Genomic DNA, 17832 nt, shown 5'->3' with positions numbered 1-17832 from the left:
AAAATTTAGGCAAAATTCTAGAGATTCTAGATATATATAAAGGTATATGAGGGCAAGGTAGCAAACAGTTACAAAACACACTTTAACTTACTACCATTAACACTTAATAGCCATAAAAATCTCATAACCTTTGAGTCAGTGATTGCATTTTAAGGAAAACAGTCAAAAGAAGGAAAAGGCTAGAGTTTTAATATTACCCATAATACTAAAAAAATAACTGAAATGTCTACTAATAGAGGCACTGTATGGAAATTAAGCAACACCTTTTTGGTTATAAAGCAGTTATTAGGAAGACTATGTAGCTACACTTAAAATGGTAACTATGTTCACAATAAAAAATATACTAATGTATACTTAACATTTTAACTAAGCTGTGAATAAGCAGCTCATGGACTCAATGCATCTCGGAGAGATATTTTGTTTGGCCTGCATGAAATTAAACTTCAGTATCTTTAGGCACAGTGAAAATTTCCCAATTCACTGCAGTTTACATCATCTATGTTTTACAACTAATGCTTCACCTACTCACATCTGCGTTCCTGACCCCTGAATACAGAAGAGAACAGAAGACTTCAGAAAGATAAAGACAGATCCTGTGAAGAGTAGCAGGCTGATGAATGCCTTTTTCTTTTGGAAGAAATAACGCTTCCACTTACCCATTAAGACCAGTTAATAAATTTGCACAGTAAAACTGATGTACACCTATACAGCATGGTGGTATTTCCTCTCAGATTGGTTTCTAATGTCAAGTTATGCAATTCAGTGCTAAACAGACAAACTGTGAATTAATGAAGGCACCCAAGAAACATACTCCTGGGTAAATTTGGTATTAGAAACAAAGATACATTTTTTCTGCACACCCATTTCTGTTTATATTTAAAAAAGCAACAAAACCAGAAAAGTCCCCCATCACTCACCTAGTGACTTGTTTGTGGAAATCTGTAAGTTGTTTGTGTGTCACTGTGACTGCTCCCACGGTTGTCTCCTTTGGCAAACCTTTCAAGGAGTTCTCTAACCATCGACAGAAAGTCTGTGCAGAGAAACAGTAAGAGTTTTGAGAGAAGGCAGGACTTACTCAACTGGACCCTACAAGTAATAACAAAACCTACAGGCTTTTCTTAGCACCATCAGCTCTTCCAGATTTGGAAGTAAGTAAAGGAATTAACAAAAGCACTTCTATCTTTAGGCCTTCCAACCCTCTGGGGTTTGGAACAGTCTACAAAGGTAAACCTAGACTTCCCATCAAAGGTGTGGCAGGCATCATTTCAGCAAGCCCTTCTCTACCTTAGAAGTGAAGTCTCTTCTGGATGAGACTATTGCTCTGTTTCTGTCATTAAACTTCTGTAATACTTCAAAAATTAAACAGCTGCCAGAAAACTCTATAGAGTGTACAGATCAAAGGCAACCTAGAGCAAAAGTTCAGTACCACAAAGAGTAAGAACAAAAAGTATATAGTTAAGTAAACTTGTCAAAGAATATATATAAAATTATATAGTATGAATCGAGGATCAAAAGGATTTTAAGGTCAACTCTCAGTAGAATATTCATATGCAGTCAGCTCCTTTGTGATGCCTGTCTGTTCTCTGGGTCAGAAAATTTTGTTGCTCACTCTGGTTTGCTATTTAATAAAATACTATTGGGGCACCTGGGTGGCTCAGTGGGTTCAGCTGCTGCCTTCGGCTGGGGTCATGATCTCACGGTCCTGGGATCAAGCCCCGAATTGGGCTCTCTGCTCACTGTTTCTCTTTCTCGTGCTCCCTCTGTGCTCTTCCACTCGCTCTCAAAAAAATAAATTTTAAAAATCTCTTTAAAAAAAAAAATAAAAGAATACTACTGGGGGGCCTGCATGGCTCAGTGGGTTGAGCATCCCACTCTTGGTTTTGGTTAAGGTCATGATCTGATGGGTTGTGGGATCCAATGCTCAACAGGGTGTCTGCTTGGGATTCTCTTTTTCTCCCTCTGCCCCTCCCCCGACTTGCATACTCTCTCTCTCTCAAATAAATCCTTTCAAAAAATGTTGTAAAAGAATATTATTTACATCTAAGCATAGTCTCTTTATGCCTTTTAAATGCACAAAAACTGTCTATCCCTCCCTCCCCATTCCTTCCTCTTCAAACTAAAAATCAAATCTAGAGACTTCCTCTGGCTTACTTTCAGTTGAACCCTTCCTTCTTTGAGCTAGCTCTAATTTTCCATGCCTTTCATAAGTAGGGTGTACACTTTGGTTGTAATTTTCAGCAATAAAATAACCTTTACAACTAAATTGTTTTACATTATATATTCCATTTTGTTAATTTATAGTAACAAACTGGAGCAAAAGTAAATATTACATTATAAATGCTTAAGAAGTACTGCATAATTCTCCAAATGTTGCCCCCCAAGGAAGCCAACACTCTACTAAGACAAACAAGGAGGGGCAAGAGATTCAGGAAGAACCCTTACTTGATACAAGTTTTGGCATCCAAAATAGCCTGTGAGTTAACTACAATGTAGCCCCAAACAAGAACATTAAGAAATGAAACTAAAAAGCAAAATTAATCAGCTAGCACACAAAGGAATCTCAGAAATCTGGTTGAAAACATGAATAAATTTGCCACAGATGGGTATCCAACAAAGAAGTAAGGGTTTATTTATTTATTTATTTTTAAGATTTTATTTATTTGACAGATCACAAGTAGGCAGAGAGAGGAGGAAGCAGGCTCCCCGCTGAGCAGAGAGCATGATGCAGGGCTCGATCCCAGGTCCCTGGGATCATGACCCGAGCCGAAGGCAGAGGCTTTAACCCACTGAGCCACCCAGGCGCCCCAGAAGTAAGGGTTTAAATAGTATATTCGAGTCATGTGACAAAGCTGATATGCCTTCTATTGAAAAAATCCCTGTGTTCACTTTTGAAAATGGCATGATTAAGAAAGTGCTCAAGAATGCAAATTTTCTTTTAGCCTTCTATCCCTAGAATTTCAATCAGTTTACAGGGTATGGACAACCCGTATTTATTTAAAAGTTCCTCTACAAAAATTCAGTTGTAAGCTGATGTTCATAGAAAACAATCACTTTAAACTGCTTGACACCCATTCTGTGGGTATCTATCTATATAGTAAACACTTAGAAGCCCATGGATACCTGGTTTCTGTTCCTGCCTCAACCTGCTGTTCTAATTTTCTTCCTGTTACCATTTAACCTTATGTTTACAAATTAAGAATATTTTTATTTTTTTAAAGTTTTTTTCTTTTAATCCACTTATTTGAGAAAGACAGAGAGGAAGAAAACAAGCGGGAGGAAGGTCAGAGGGAGAGAGAGAAGCAGACACCCCCTGCTGAGCAGGGAGCTCCACATGGGACTCGATCTCAGTACCCCGAGGATCATAACCTAAGCCAAAGGTAGCTGCTTAACCGACTAAGTCACCCAGGTGCACCAAGAATTTTTTTTTTTTAAAAGATTTTATTTATTTATTTGACAGACAGAGATCACAAGTAGGCAGAGAGGCAGGCAGAGAGAGAGGAGGAAGCAGGCTCCCTGCTGAGCAGAGAGCCCGACGTGGGGCTTGATCCCAGGACCCTGAGATCATGACCTGAGCCGAAAGCAGAGGCTTTAACCCACCGAGCCATCCAGGCGCCCCCCAAGAATGTTTTATAAAGTTAAATTTACGTAAGTTTTCTGCCACCTGGGAACCAAGTATGCTTGTAAAAAAGTCACAGTACAGAAATTTTATTTCTCAGGTAAAGGACTTTTTTTTAAAAAATTATTTATTTATTTGACAGGCAGAGATCACAAGTAGGCAGAGAGGAAGGCAGAGAGAGAGAGAGGAGGAAGCAGGTTCCCTGCTGAGCAGAGAGCCCGATGCAGGGTTCGATCCCAGGACCCTGGGATCATGACCTGAGCAGAAGGCAGAGGCCTTAACCCACCAGTGCCACCCAGGAACCCCAGGTCAAGAACTTTTGTAATCAAACTTGTTGGCGCTCAGGGGTTCACTGAGTACTTTCTTTAGAAAAACACAAAAATACAGCCATATTAGACTGAAACAAGAACATGCTGAACAACTAGGGAACTGCAGGTACTATTCATTCCTGAAGCACTGAGCTTACATGGAAGAACTGCAGAACTACCTGACGAAACCAAAGATCACACAGGAGCCTCACGAGTTTGATATAGAAGAAATAGGGGTGCCTGGTGGCACAGTCAGTTAAACGTCCAACTCTCGGTTGGGCTCAGGTCGTGAGGCTGAGCCATGTTGGGCTCTGCACTCAGCTCGGAGTCTGAGATTCTTTCTCCCTCTTCCTCTGCCCTTCCTATTCATGCCCCCTCTCTCTCAAATAAATAATATCTTAAAAAAACAACAACAACAATTAAAAGTTCATGCGGCTATTCTGGAAGATAAACCCAAAGAAAATGTAGAAATTTATCAAGCATCTGCCCTGCACGTGACCACCTTTCGTTTCAGCCAAAGATCAAGTAAAAGCATATGCTCACTAGAACAATATAAACTAATCACTGAATTTTGGAGATAACACACAAATCCAAGGAAGAACTTTTGGCTCAGTACATCAGAATCTAACACTAGAAGTGTACTCTGCTTTGTGAAACTACTGAAGTTGAGGCTAACAACTGTCATCAATGATACAAAGCAAGAGACAACATTAAGATATATATGGACTTAAAATTTACAATAAACTTGTGCATCTGGATTTTTCTGTGGTTCTGGAAGATAGCTTACTTTAACTAGAACCAACTGTGCACTTTTCTAAACTGCTTTTGTATTAATATTAAAAACTATAAATCCTATTTAAAAAATAATGTTTAAGCTATATATACTTTACCACTATGCTCAAAACTTCCACGCAGTACACATAACCTCATTTATGATCATGGCCCAGTAATGAAATTACTTGGACATTACTGGATAGCCTAAAAAAACCTTCCATGCTCAGGTGATAAATGACCTGGATCAAGAACTGAAACAAGACGCAAATTAATCCAAAGGAGAAATCCAAGTGTATATTGTGAGCTGATTTTCTGCTTCTTTATCCCCAAATGCTCTGGTGAGACTTATTACCAAGGAAAACCATACAATGTTATCTAAGGAGCTTGGAGTGAATTCCCTTCTTGAATAACCTACACCACTATGTAACTGATATATGGGCACCTCTTACAAATGAACAACAAGTTACTCACTGGCCAGCCACACAGCTGAATTCCATGCTTAGTATTCGATAATATAAACCCTATGACAGTGACACCAACATGCTTTTAAAAACCTAATAATGCATTACTGGCCTTCTATAGGCCCCTTCATCTAATAATTAAACTTAGCAATATGCCTAGATTAGGTACCATGGAGATACAACAGAGGTGGTTTCAAAGTTATACTCTGCCTCCAAGAACCAAAGTTTAAGGACTGTGAGAATGGATTCTTCATGAAAACAATCTTACCGGTCTGTCAACCTGCATGATCTCCCAGAGGACTTCAGCCACATCTGGTAGGGTATAGGGAGGGAGACAAAAGCAGCATGTGTGGAGCAACTGGCTTACAAGTTGCTGTCCAAGCTGGTTCATCACCTGTCCAATAAGTTCTTTCCGTAATTCAAAGTCTTCTTCATGCTGTAAGGAAACAAGAGCAAAAGGTGAATTCTAATTTCAACTCTCCACTCTAATAATTCCTCCTTCCTGGAAAAAGAAGTATATATAATACATAACAGCAAGATTTAAAGACTCCACTAAAATGTTAAGGAAGAAAATATTAAAAGTTTAGTATCAAGGAAATGGGCATGGATTTCAGCTGAGATTAACCTTAACCTTTAGAATAGAGAGCAGAAGAGAAACAATGACTAAAGGTTACAGGTAGCAGTTTTAATTATTTTTCATAGAAAAATGTGTTCCTATTTCCTTTTTTAAAACCAAGCAAATAAATAAGAACTTCTATCAGATACCTAATCTTTTCTATAAAAAAAAAAAAAAACACCCACAACAAAAAACCCTTATTTTCTTCTTGGCACAGAATATACATTGGTACTTCTTGAATATACACTAGAATATACATATATTTCTAATATCTTGGAAAAAATAACTTTTTATAAACTGCTTTTCACATCTAGTTTTCTTCTTTCTCCTTTATGACCAAACTTCTTAAATAATTAGCCCACTAACACAGTTGCTTTTTTCTTCACCATTCTCTATTAACCTTAAATAAATTCTATTCCACATTTAGCCAAATCTACCTTTGAAAATTTTGTGGGGCATCTGGGTGGCTCAGTGGGTTAAGCCTCTGCCTTGGGCTCAGGTCATCATCTCAGGGTCCTGGATTGAGCCCCACACATTGGGCTCTCTGATCAGCAGGGAGCCTACCTCCCATCATCCCCTCACCTGCCTTTCTGCCTACCTGTGAGCTCTGTCAAATAAATAAATAAAATCTTTTAAAAAAAGAAAAGAAAGAAAGAAAACTTTGTGAGCCATTTTACTACTCCAGCCAACTAGGTCTCTTAATTGTCTAACGTACTTAGTACTATCCTTACTCTATGATATATGCCCCAGTTAAGACTGTCCTCCCCTCTCTAATCCATCCAAATTCTACCTACATCGGATGGGCCCGGTGAAGTCCATCTTCTTCCAGAAATTAATCCCAACCCACTTCTGACCAAGGAGCTTTCTCTCCTCTGATTTCATAGCAGTCATGACTTTTATCACTCATTGGCAATCAAATACTGCCTTCTTATTGTTACTTAAATCTTTTTATCTCTGTTTATCTGTAAACAGATAAATAAACAGATAAATCTGTTCTACTAAATCCTGGATGATTTAAGGGAGCAGAAATACTTTCAGACTGTTTCATATAGCTTTTAGCACTTAGTAGAGGCTGTCTGAAATCTAATAGTTAATGTTTTGGTTAGTGAATGGTATGTACCTACCAATATAGATCAATTAAGGAAAATCTGGTTGTCCCCTAAGAAATGAGGAAAAGATATAAAAAGGTGGTAAGGGGGGGCGCCTGGGTGGCTCAGGGGGTTAAGCCGCTGCCTCCAGCTCAGGTCATGATCTCAGGGTCCTGGGATCGAGTCCCGCATCGGGCTCTTAGCTCAGCAGGGAGCCTGCTTCCCTCTCTCTCTCTCTGCCTGCCTCTCTGCCTACTTGTGATCTCTGTCAAATAAATAAATAAAAGCTTAAAAAAAAAAAAAGGTGAGAAGGTACAAAGTAGAAAGGTACAGTGTTTATACTTACATCATTGGCTACCCCTGTATGGATAAGGTCTCGCAGGAACCTCATGACACTGCAATTGGCATCCCGGTGGTCCAGGGTAGTAGAGGCAATGGCCCACTGCAAGATAGGGATGACCACTTGGCTCCTCAGCAAGGTGACAGGGCTGCGCTGAATAAACCTGGTGTTTTGGAAAGACAGGCTAGGTATAAATGAAAGGATTAGGCTCCAAAGCAGCCAGAGTAAAAGGCAAAACAATGGATGGAGACAAAAAGATCAGTAGTTGCTAGAGGTTAGAAGGTGAGGGACAGCTGAACAGGTGGAATACATTGATTTTTAGGGTATTAAAACTATTCTGTATGATATTATAATGGTAGATACATGCATTATACATCTGTCCAAATCCACAGAAGGTACACCACCAAGAGTGAATCCCACTCTTGTGTCAACTCTAATGTAAACTATGGACTTTGGATGATAATAACATGTTAATACAGGTTCATCAATTCCAACAGACTACTCTGGTGGGGGATGTAAATAGTGAGGGAGGCCGTGGGGTTGTGCGGGGTACAGCAGGGGTATATAGGAACTCTCTAAACTTTCCACTCAATACCCTACAAGGTTATAGACCCTTTAACATACATGGAGACTCTCCACAAAAAAGACACAGCATTTTCCAAATTTACTTCATAATGCTTATCTAGCAAGAGCATCTCAGGGATGTTTTTCAAGTAACACACACTGGGTAAACAGGGACCGGAGTCTACCCAAGGTTCTCTCGTATCAACAACAACAATAACAACAACAAAGGTGTTTCTAACATGTCCAAAAATTAACCAAAAAAGCATTCAATATTCAATCCTGAAATAGTTAATACTACTTTGCATTTATAAGTGATAAAATATATAGTGTGTATTTACATATAATCATGTATTTTTCATAATTTTTAAATGCTTTTATGTTCACTAACTGATTTGGTTCAAATCCTTAGCTAGGGACTAAAGAAGGAATTCAAAGGTTTGGCAATAATATAGTTAGTGTTACTGGTAAAAGGAAATTTAAGTAAAAATTGGGGTGGAAAGCTAGGGGTAGAACCAGGAAGTGCAGAACAAGATAACTTCTAAGGCACCTTAAAATCCTAAGAATTTTTTACTCTGAGATATGATTATATCTAAAGGATGCCAAGTTTCCTAAATGAAAAAGCTGAAGTGAAACATGTCATCAGAGCAGCCCAGAAACATAAAACTACAGGGGATTCTACAGATTTTCTAATCAAATATTTTTACCAAGCTGGTTTGAACAGTCTTGCGCATGTTCCCTCCTTTGTGATAGAAACCCAGTCCAGCTGCTTTACCCTGCTTCCATCCAACTCCTCTTCCTCATTGACTGGGATACTCCGTTCACGATTTAACTATGGGCTATGAGAACCATTAACCTACCTATACTCCACTAGCCTCATTTTATAGAGAAACAGTCAAGCATTACAAGACAAGATGAAGCAGTGATGGGGAAAAGCAATAAAAGAAAGGGTTGCTCTTCAGAAGGACTGACCTGGTGGCCAGCCTGAACAGGTCATCCACAGTGTCAGGGTGATTCTGAAGCCCATTCTGCTGTTCCAGCAGCTGAAAGGTAGGGATGCACAGTGCCTAAAACAGAATGGTGATTTTAAATAAATACTATATACTAAATCCAACAGCATTCAGACTTGCTAAATATCACAACATATACAAAGGTACAAAATAGGGGAAGTACAGATGGGAAAAGAAAAAAACTATGATGAGAATCAGATCAAGAAAAGGAAGAGAGAAATCTTTCTCAACTGATAACAGTTTTCACATATGAAGTCCACAGTTCAGAAGGGGTTGAGGGTATAAATTTTAGTTGATGAAACTGGACAGATACTATCGCAAAGTTTCAGAAGTTTCTGCAGGGGCCTTGGTGGCTCAGTTAAGCGTCCAACTCTTGATTTTGGCTCAGGTCATGATCTGAGGGTCATGAGAGTGAGCCCTGTGTCAGGCTCCATGCTAGGTGTGGCGCTATTTCAGATTCTTTCTCTTCGTTTTCCCATGCTCACTATCCCCTAACCCTACCTTGCTCTCTATCTCTGTCTCTCTCTTTCTCACAAAAGTTGTAGAAGTTTCTGAAAGTAAAGACTGCTTGTGTACTAGATATGGTCAAGTCCACTAAAGGAGTAGATGAAGGGTATTTTTTTGAGATTTTAAAATAATAGTATGTTGATTTTATTTTATTTCTGAGAGCGTGAAGAGGGGCAAAGGGAAGAGAATCTTAATCAGACTCCATGCCCAGTGTGGGGCCTGATGTGGGACTTGATCTCACAACCCTGAGATCATGACCTGAGCCAAAATCACGAGTTGGACACTTAACTGAGTAAGCCACTCAGGTGCCCCATGAAATGTCAGTTTTAAAGGGTAAGACATCTTGTGAAAAGGAGCATGATAAACTCCCTAATATATTTTCTTCCGTATGACTAGAAGGGAAAAAAAGGAATATATCAAGGACCTTTTCCAATGCCTGCTATATTCCCTAAGATTCCCTGCTAATAACTGAGCTAGTACACTGGTTATTCCAGGCAAGAAACTAAAAAAGAATTATCCTTGAGTTTAGAGATCCTTTGTTTTACATCCATTTGTTCCCTTCTCAAAAAACCATCATCATCTCTAGAGAGCATAAATTTGGCAGTAATAGCTGTAATGATCTTTATAGTCCTATGGTCAATCTCTTTCACATACTCCCAGGCATGTCTGTCCAGGGAACAACTGGCAAGTTTCTACCTTGCTGTTATTGGTAAATCAACATGCCTGGAGGACAAACACAGAGAAGAGAATTCAAGACATGGTGAAGAACAAAGTGCTCAGGCCTTTAGTCCCTCCAAGAAACTCCCCAGGGAAAACAAACCTGGAGCATGTCTAGGAGTCCCTGCCGACAGCCCTCTTCCATGCCATATTCATCCACAAGGATACTGCCAAGGTACAGGAAACAGGAATGCTGATGTACGTGGTACACATTCACCATCTGCCAAGGGAAAAACCAGTTGTTCAATTTTTTACCCCCCCCAAAAGTTATCAACTTAGGAAACTGTCTAGAGGAAGAAATTCAGACAGACTGATTTCTTCTCTTTAAGACAACATAGTAAAGCCTGTTGGCAACATTTTTTGAAACACAGGGTTCAATTCTTCAGTAATTTTCAAGTACTCTCTTTAGAGTCCTTTCAAGCCTTTGATCTTTTACCTTCCCAAAACAATGCTGTAAAAGCTACATAATACTTCAAGCTGGAAGCCATGAGTTTGCTATCATCCAAGCTATTTGCAGATTCATAGCATAAATCCCAATACCTAAAGGTTGTTCTTATTTGCATTCAAGATTAACTCTTAAAAAAAATAAAAAGGCATATAAAGCTACAGCAGGGCTAAAAATACCAAATACCTTTATCCTGAAAGAGGCAGTGAAAGCACTGTTTGAATTCTGAGATGCTTCTAAACTCCCCTAGTTAAACGTTTTAGTAAAAAAACAGTGTCTCTTATCAAGACACCCAGATCTACTCATGGAATAAAAATGTTAATACACATATTTGAATTAAATGATTTGTTTAGGATTTTTTCCCTATTCTCCTCCAAAATGTGTACATTCATCTGCTTAAAATGCCATCACAACACACATATTTTTTTTATGCAGGGCTTGAACTCATGATCCTGAGAGCAAGACCTGAGCTGAAATCAAGAATTGGATGCTTGCGGCGCCTGGGTGGCTCAGTGGGTTAAGCCGCTGCCTTCGGCTCAGGTCATGATCTCAGGTCCTGGGATCGAGCCCCACATTGGGCTCTCTGCTCTGCGGGGAGCCTGCTTCCTCCTCTCTGCCTACTTGTGATCTCTGTCAAATAAATAAATAAAATCTTAAAAAAAAAAAAAAAAAGAATTGGATGCTTAACTGAGTGTACTGGTTTTATTATATAAATTCAACTTAATGAGTGTGGGTGGGGGCTGAAAGACAAAGTGACTGACTCTTATTACTAGCACCTACCATGGAATGGGCATGTGATGAGAGCTATGAATCTATTCGGTGTTGTACACTCAAAACTATATGCTCTACTTAATGCATGATTTAAGTCAGGAGCTGGTAAACTTTTTCTTAAAGGGTCAGATAGTAAAAATTTTAGTCTTTGCTGGTCATATGATTTACCTATTCAACTTTGCCACCACAGCACAAATGACCAATACAAAATATATACATGAATAAGCATGGCAACCTTTTAGTAAAATTACATTTACAAAACCAGGTAATAGGCCCACTGGTTCTAATTTGCTGACTTCTGATTTGTGGATTTTAATAAATACTTAAGATTTTTTCACATTTACTGACTTTAGAACACGTTTCCTATATACAAGGTACTCGATTGGGTTGGTCACTACTTAATTAGCAGGATTAAAAAAAAATCGAAGTCATGAGTGTATCCTCTAATAGTAAAGGGACATTAAATCAAATTATGTTTGACCTAGACTGTATTACACTGAAGGGGACACATAACCAAAGGTGTAAACATACGCAGTACAAACATATGGTGTCCTCAGGGTACAGAAAAGGTAAACTTTATTCAAGTCTATAATATAAAGGATACAGGGTTGTGCATACGCCAACTGATACTTCATTAGCATGACTCTACTTGGGGGTGCGTGCTTCCTTAAGAATGAGGCGCCCAGGACAGAGAGGCAGGGCAGGGTCACACCTCTGGGGGCAGTCATCACCAACTTTGCTCTCCATCCTCAGGAGTGGAATTGTAAATAAATGCTGGCCTCTGCCCGCTGCTGTCTGTTCTGGTCTCTCTGACCACTCTGCACAGAGTGAGCCCAAGTTCTGCTTCACACACAGCTGCTGCTCTCCCCTGCTCTCCCCACTGGCCCAGCTACCCTGCCTCCCACCAGCCACCAAGGAACCAATGCCTCCAAGACCAGCCTCCGTCTGATCCTTCCCAGAGGCAGAGTTGCCAGGAAGGAGCTAAAACTGGCAAGAATAACGGCGTCATGAAAAGATGCACCTGATCCATAAAGAGATTCTGATCCAAATCCTATATACTATGTAAATGGACACAGTTTCCAATGAGGGGATGACTTATTTTCATCATCGTTTTTAATTTTTCTTTTTTTTAAAATATATTTTTTAAGATTTTTATTTAATTATTTGATATATATATAGAGAGAGAGCAGGGGTAGGAGCAGAGGGAGAAGCTGGCTCCCAGCTGAGCAGGGAGCCCAATATGGGGCTCATCCCAGGACCCCAAGATCAAGACCCGAGCTGAAGGCAGACGTAAAATAGACTGAAACACCCAGGTGCCCCTTTAATTTATTTTCTAATGGATTTATGATTTTGAATTTTTCTTGAAAGACAGAATTTTGATTATATCAAGCTGAGTTCAGCCTGTAAAAAGGATGTTAAGATGTGGATAGAATACGCAAATGAAAAGAAATATATTATATAAATTCCATTTTTTAAAAAGTGTATGGGGTGCCTGGGGGGCTCAGTGGGTTAAAGCCTCTGCCTTCAGCTCAGGTCATGATACCAGGGTCCTGGGATTGAGCCCCGCATCAGGCTCTCTGCTCGGCAGGGGGCATACCTCCCATCCTCTCTGCCTACTTGTGATCTCTGTCAAATAAATAAATAACATCTTAAAAAAAAAAAAAAAAAGCATGGAGAGGGGGTTAACGTTTGGGTGGCTTAGTGGGTTAAGCATATACCTTCAGCTCAGGTCATGATTCTAGGGTCCTGGGATCAAGTCCCACATTGGGCTCCTTGCTCAGCAGAGTGTCTGCTTCTCTCTCTGTCTGCCATTCCCCAGTCTCTCTCTCACAATTCAAAAAAACAAAAACAAAAACAAAAATCTGTCTGGCTCAGTCAGTGGGCCATACAACTCTCAATCTCAGGTTCGTGAGCTTGAGCCCCACACTGGGTGTAGAGGTTACTTAAAAAAAAAAAAAAAAGAAGAAAAAAGAATAAGGCACCTAGGGTGCAGAATTTAAGAGGGCACTCACCATCGGACTCAGATCCTTGGAGGGTTTGCCTCCTTAGAATCTGTACCATGGATTCACTGTTCTGGTAGACAAAGGTCATTTCAGGCTTTTGGGTGTGGCCCAGCCTGGAGCTGTGCATTTCCCTCAGTGCGTGGAAGCAAAATTTTAAAAGGCACTTACATCAAGTCCTACAAACACCAAGACTTACATTTCACCTTGCCTCAATCTAGTTCTGGCTTTGCTGTAAGGTTAACATCAAATTGCTTAGTGATCCAAGTCACTAGTTATAGGCATCTCATATAGAACAGTTCTTGATATGAGTATGTTCTTAGAGAACCTCATACATTGAGTCACACCATCATAATTATGTATCAATCTTGGTGATTATAAAAGAATCAGAAACATTTCTTGTCAAATAATAGAGTTATGTTACCAACTGTGACTAAGATAGAAAAAAATTCCCTTAGGCCAAGCAACAGCAAAATTTGACATGACACATTTTAAAAAGAAAAATTAATATAAAAATGCTCAGCGTTGGTATATGAGAGCTGGGCATTAAAGTCATTCTCTTAATTTTACAGTGAAATGTGTTACTATTTAGACTATCACAAAACAGATTACAGGCAGTTTCCTTCAGAGACAACACACCATAGGCACTACTTATCTCTTTCAAATATTTTGGAGTTTGTATTTAATAAATACAAAAGGGTTTCACTTCATCAGCAAAGTTTTTGTTCTAAAGAATCCTATTTCAGGGATGCCTGGGTGGTTTAGTAAGTCAAATGTCTGCCTTCAGCTCAGGTCATGATCTGAGTCCTGGGATCCAGCTGTGAGTTGGGTGCCCTGCTCAGTGGGGAGTCTGCTTCACCCTCTTCCTCTTCCCGCTGGTCAGGATCTCCCCCTTCCTCTCTCTCCCAAATAAATAAAATCTTAAAAAAATAAATAAATAAAGACTCTTACTTCAAATTCTGTACACTTCACATTTTCTCTCAAAGGAAGAACTTACCTGCGTAACTAGTGGCTGCAGCAGGGCTGCAGATCCTTTGCCTACACAGCGAACAGCAAAGCGGAGGCATCTGCAACAACGCTCCACAATCCGATTATCAGCCCGGTGTTTATTTAGAGTCTCAGATAAAACTGGCCATATCTGAATCAAAAGTCAAAGAGCACAAGAAAGAAAACAATGAACAACTAAGAGCTGAAAAAAATGCTCCCAAGTTGGTAACATCTGATTTGGTTTTCAAATAATTTGGAAAAAGCTTTCTTTAGAGAAAACCATGTAACGTGAACCTGGTATGCATAAATGCACGCGTGCGTGCGCATGTGAGTGTGTAGTTTCAATACGCTATCCAATTCTAAAACACAACCACTTCTTAAGAAAAGTACGGTGACAGGGCACCTGGCTGGCTCAGTGGGTTAAAGCCTCTGCCTTCAGCTCAGGTCATGATCCCAGGTTCCTGGAATCGAGCCCCATATCAGGCTCTCTGCTTGGCAGAGAGCTTGATTCCTCCTCTCTCTGCCTGCTTCTCTGCCTACTTGTGATCTCTGTCGGTCAAATAAATAAATAAAATCTTTAAAAAAAAAAAAAAGTGCAGTGACTCTTTAGAACTGGAAGAAGAGCATGTCCAACTTCACTAAAAAATAAAATCTGCAATTCCTGATTTAGGATGAAAATAATTAGTATGATTTATAGAGGAATAGATATTTAAAGACAGTTCTGAGCTGGAATACTCTGAACAAAAGGGCATAGCTAATGAAATGGCATTATTTGATACTGTCAAACACTTAAAGTACTTGGTGTTTTCCCCCCTGAAATCTGAAAAGCACTTCTCAAAACATGCCTTTTGATCCTCATATTACCCTCAGTGAAAAAAGAAAAAGTGTGTTTCCAACGGGGAAACAAAAGCCATGAGGGATAAATAGCTTTGTCAAAAAAAAATTTTGCTTGCAATGTCCACAACAGCCAAACTATGGAAAGAACCTAGATGTCCATCAATAGATCAATGGATAAAGATGTGGTATGTATATATACAATTGAATACTATGCAGCCATCAAAAGAAATGAAATCTTGCCATTTCCAATGACATGGATGGAACTAGAGGGTATTATGCTGAGCGACATAAGTCAATCAGAGAAAGACAATTATCATATGATCTCCCTGATATGAGGAATTTGAAAGGCAAAGTGGGGAGTTTGAGGGGCAGGGAAGGAAAAACTGAAGATGGGATCCAGAGGGAGACAAACCATAAAAGGCTCTTAATCTCACAAAACAAACAGAGGGTTGCCGGGGGAAGGGGGGTATGGAGAGGGTGGTTGGGTTATATGGACACTGGGGACGGTATGTGGTTGGTGAGTGCTGTGAAGTGTGTAAGCCTAATGATTCACAGACCTGGACCCCTGGGGCAAATAATATATTACATGTTAATAAAAAAAAAAGATATGCATAAAAAAATTTGCTAGTATTAATCAGGCCTCCTAGCAACTCCACATTGTTGTGGAGATTAACACATAGTTAATTGTTGGAGTTAACACATAGTTAATTGCTGTATGATTAACACATAGTTAATCACTCTCTACTTCTCTGGACTTAGAGTGCATTTCCCCACAGGATGTTTTCTTATCAAATCTGAGGAAAAAAATATTTATTTGAATGGTTCTATTCTATTCACTGAAATTTAAACTGTATCAAGGAACTGAATCTTCCTATGAACCTAGAAGACAATACCTTCGCACTTTAGTTACCCATAGCCTTGTAAGGAAAAAAGGAAGGAAGCCTTGTAGCACAGGCGTCCATTAAGCACTTACTTCCTGTATGACTTTTTGGCACGGATGAGTTTGTCCATTTTCCACAATGGGATTGGTGTGTCTGGGAAAGGCAACAACCAAAAACAGTAAAAGAGCAATTTAAATGAAGAGCCATAGCCCCAAATCCTGCTAGCTTACATAGTAACATTGTCACCACATAAAGAGTACCAAAATAATAAAGTTATTTACAACTCAACACTTTTCCTTCTATTCCAGTCAAACAAACACAAGCACATAATTTAAAACATCCCCCTCACAGGCACCTGGGTGGCTCAGTGGGTTGAGCCTCTGCCTTGGGCTCAGGTCATGATCTCAGGGTCCTAGGATCCAGTGGCAGACTCTCTGCTCAACAGAGGGCCTGCTTCCTCCATCCCCCTCTGCCTGCCTCTCTGCCTACTTGTGATCTCTTTGTCAAATAAATAAATAAAATCTTAAAAAAAAAAAAAAAATCCCCCTCGCCCTTTTTTTGCCACCTTTAAGCCACTTCCACCAGAGCATGAGAACTCAATCGAACTCTGGCTTACATAGGCTGTGGAGCACTATAAGTATTTTTTTTCATTTCCTTCCCTTTAAAAACCAGAATATGTAAACTCTTCCAAATTAATAAAAAAATTAATTAAAAACCAGGTTATCTAAATCCACTATAATAAATTAAATACTGCTCTACTCTCAGCATTAAAAGGCAAAAGTTTCAGGAATTCTTCTCTACCCAAGATGTTTCTCATGGTTCTAGTCTGAATCCAATGATATATAATATGGGCCCACTCACAATGTATCAAATCCAATTAGTTGCCTTGTTCTAGAATCTGCTAATTTGAAAGAAAGCAGGAAAAAAAAAAATCCTGTATGATTACCAACCTTTTTAAAGGAAATAATTCTTTAATTTCATAAGCTCAACAGCAATTTAATAAAAATCTCCTTTTCTTTTACACAACTACTCTGATAATCCAGTTCCATTTATGGGTCTGACAAATTATAAATTATATAATTCAGTAAGGATTCACTCTTTCAACATAGTCACACAAATGCTTTTTTAATCATTAGGCTCCTCTTAATTTCAAAGAAGGATTAATTTCACTTGATCAATAAAAAGTCTTCATTATTTTTTTGCACCCTTATAAGACACAGCAATAGTTCTGAAAGTGTGAGCCTTGGAATAGCAAGCAGCAGCAATAGCAACACCTGGGAACTTACTAGGAATGTAAATTCTTGGGTCCTACCCAAAATCCAATTGAATCAAACACTGTGGGTCTAGGACCCAGCAATCTGTTTTGATAAGCCCTCCAGGTAGCTGTGGTGCATGTTAAATTTAGTCTGATAATCACCAATCTAGACACCAAAAAACTTAATTACATTTTAGAGGATCTTTTGGCAAAGGTCTACCAATATTCTTAGAATTTGTCTTTGCTCCAAAATTTCAAGTAATGGGCTTACCAGTCTCCTAACAGAAGAGATTATAGGAGGTACCTGGAAGTTTTGTGAAAAACACTTGCTTTCTTTAATACATAATGGTCTTATTTGAGCTGTTAACCCAAGGCAGGCAAGCAGTCTCCCTTCTTACCTAAATATTACTGCAAGGCGATCTAAGAACACAGTGGGATCTGAGGATATACCATTGCTGGGCTCCTGAGACAACAGCTGATGAGACAGAGAGGTATCAATACTGTGTTGTTACACATACATACCTACAGCAAACACTGCAGATATACACCCTTATACATCAACCTCCCTCCCAATCTCTGCTTATTTCCCTGTAAGAGATTCCCAATAGTTATTCAAATGGTGCAAACTTTTAAATTCATATTGTCAAATTACTTTCCT

At 39.2% G+C, this 17832-nt stretch overlaps 1 protein-coding gene across 3 annotated transcripts in view; it reads right to left on the bottom strand.

Annotated features, from left to right (window-relative positions):
• Positions 1-17832, bottom strand: part of TNPO3 (transportin 3) — an 87142-nt gene that overhangs the window by 8704 nt on the left and 60606 nt on the right. For all 3 annotated transcript variants that reach the window (XR_004276707.1, XM_032304142.1, XM_032304143.1), the window contains 8 exons: positions 17573-17649; positions 16012-16072; positions 14212-14352; positions 10102-10218; positions 8737-8831; positions 7210-7366; positions 5428-5595; positions 918-1030 (listed from right to left, as the gene is read on the bottom strand). Coding sequence is in view for 2 of the 3 variants with exons in the window: in XM_032304142.1 (XP_032160033.1) it covers positions 918-1030; positions 5428-5595; positions 7210-7366; positions 8737-8831; positions 10102-10218; positions 14212-14352; positions 16012-16072; positions 17573-17649 (929 nt within the window). In the remaining variant the exon portion in view is untranslated. The remainder of the gene's footprint in view (positions 1-917; positions 1031-5427; positions 5596-7209; positions 7367-8736; positions 8832-10101; positions 10219-14211; positions 14353-16011; positions 16073-17572; positions 17650-17832) is intronic.

Source organism: Mustela erminea, chromosome 11, assembly GCF_009829155.1.
Source record: "Mustela erminea isolate mMusErm1 chromosome 11, mMusErm1.Pri, whole genome shotgun sequence".
Lineage (NCBI taxonomy): Eukaryota > Metazoa > Chordata > Mammalia > Carnivora > Mustelidae > Mustela > Mustela erminea.
Note: the sequence above shows the minus strand (reverse complement) of the source record. Positions and strands in the feature narration are given on the sequence as shown.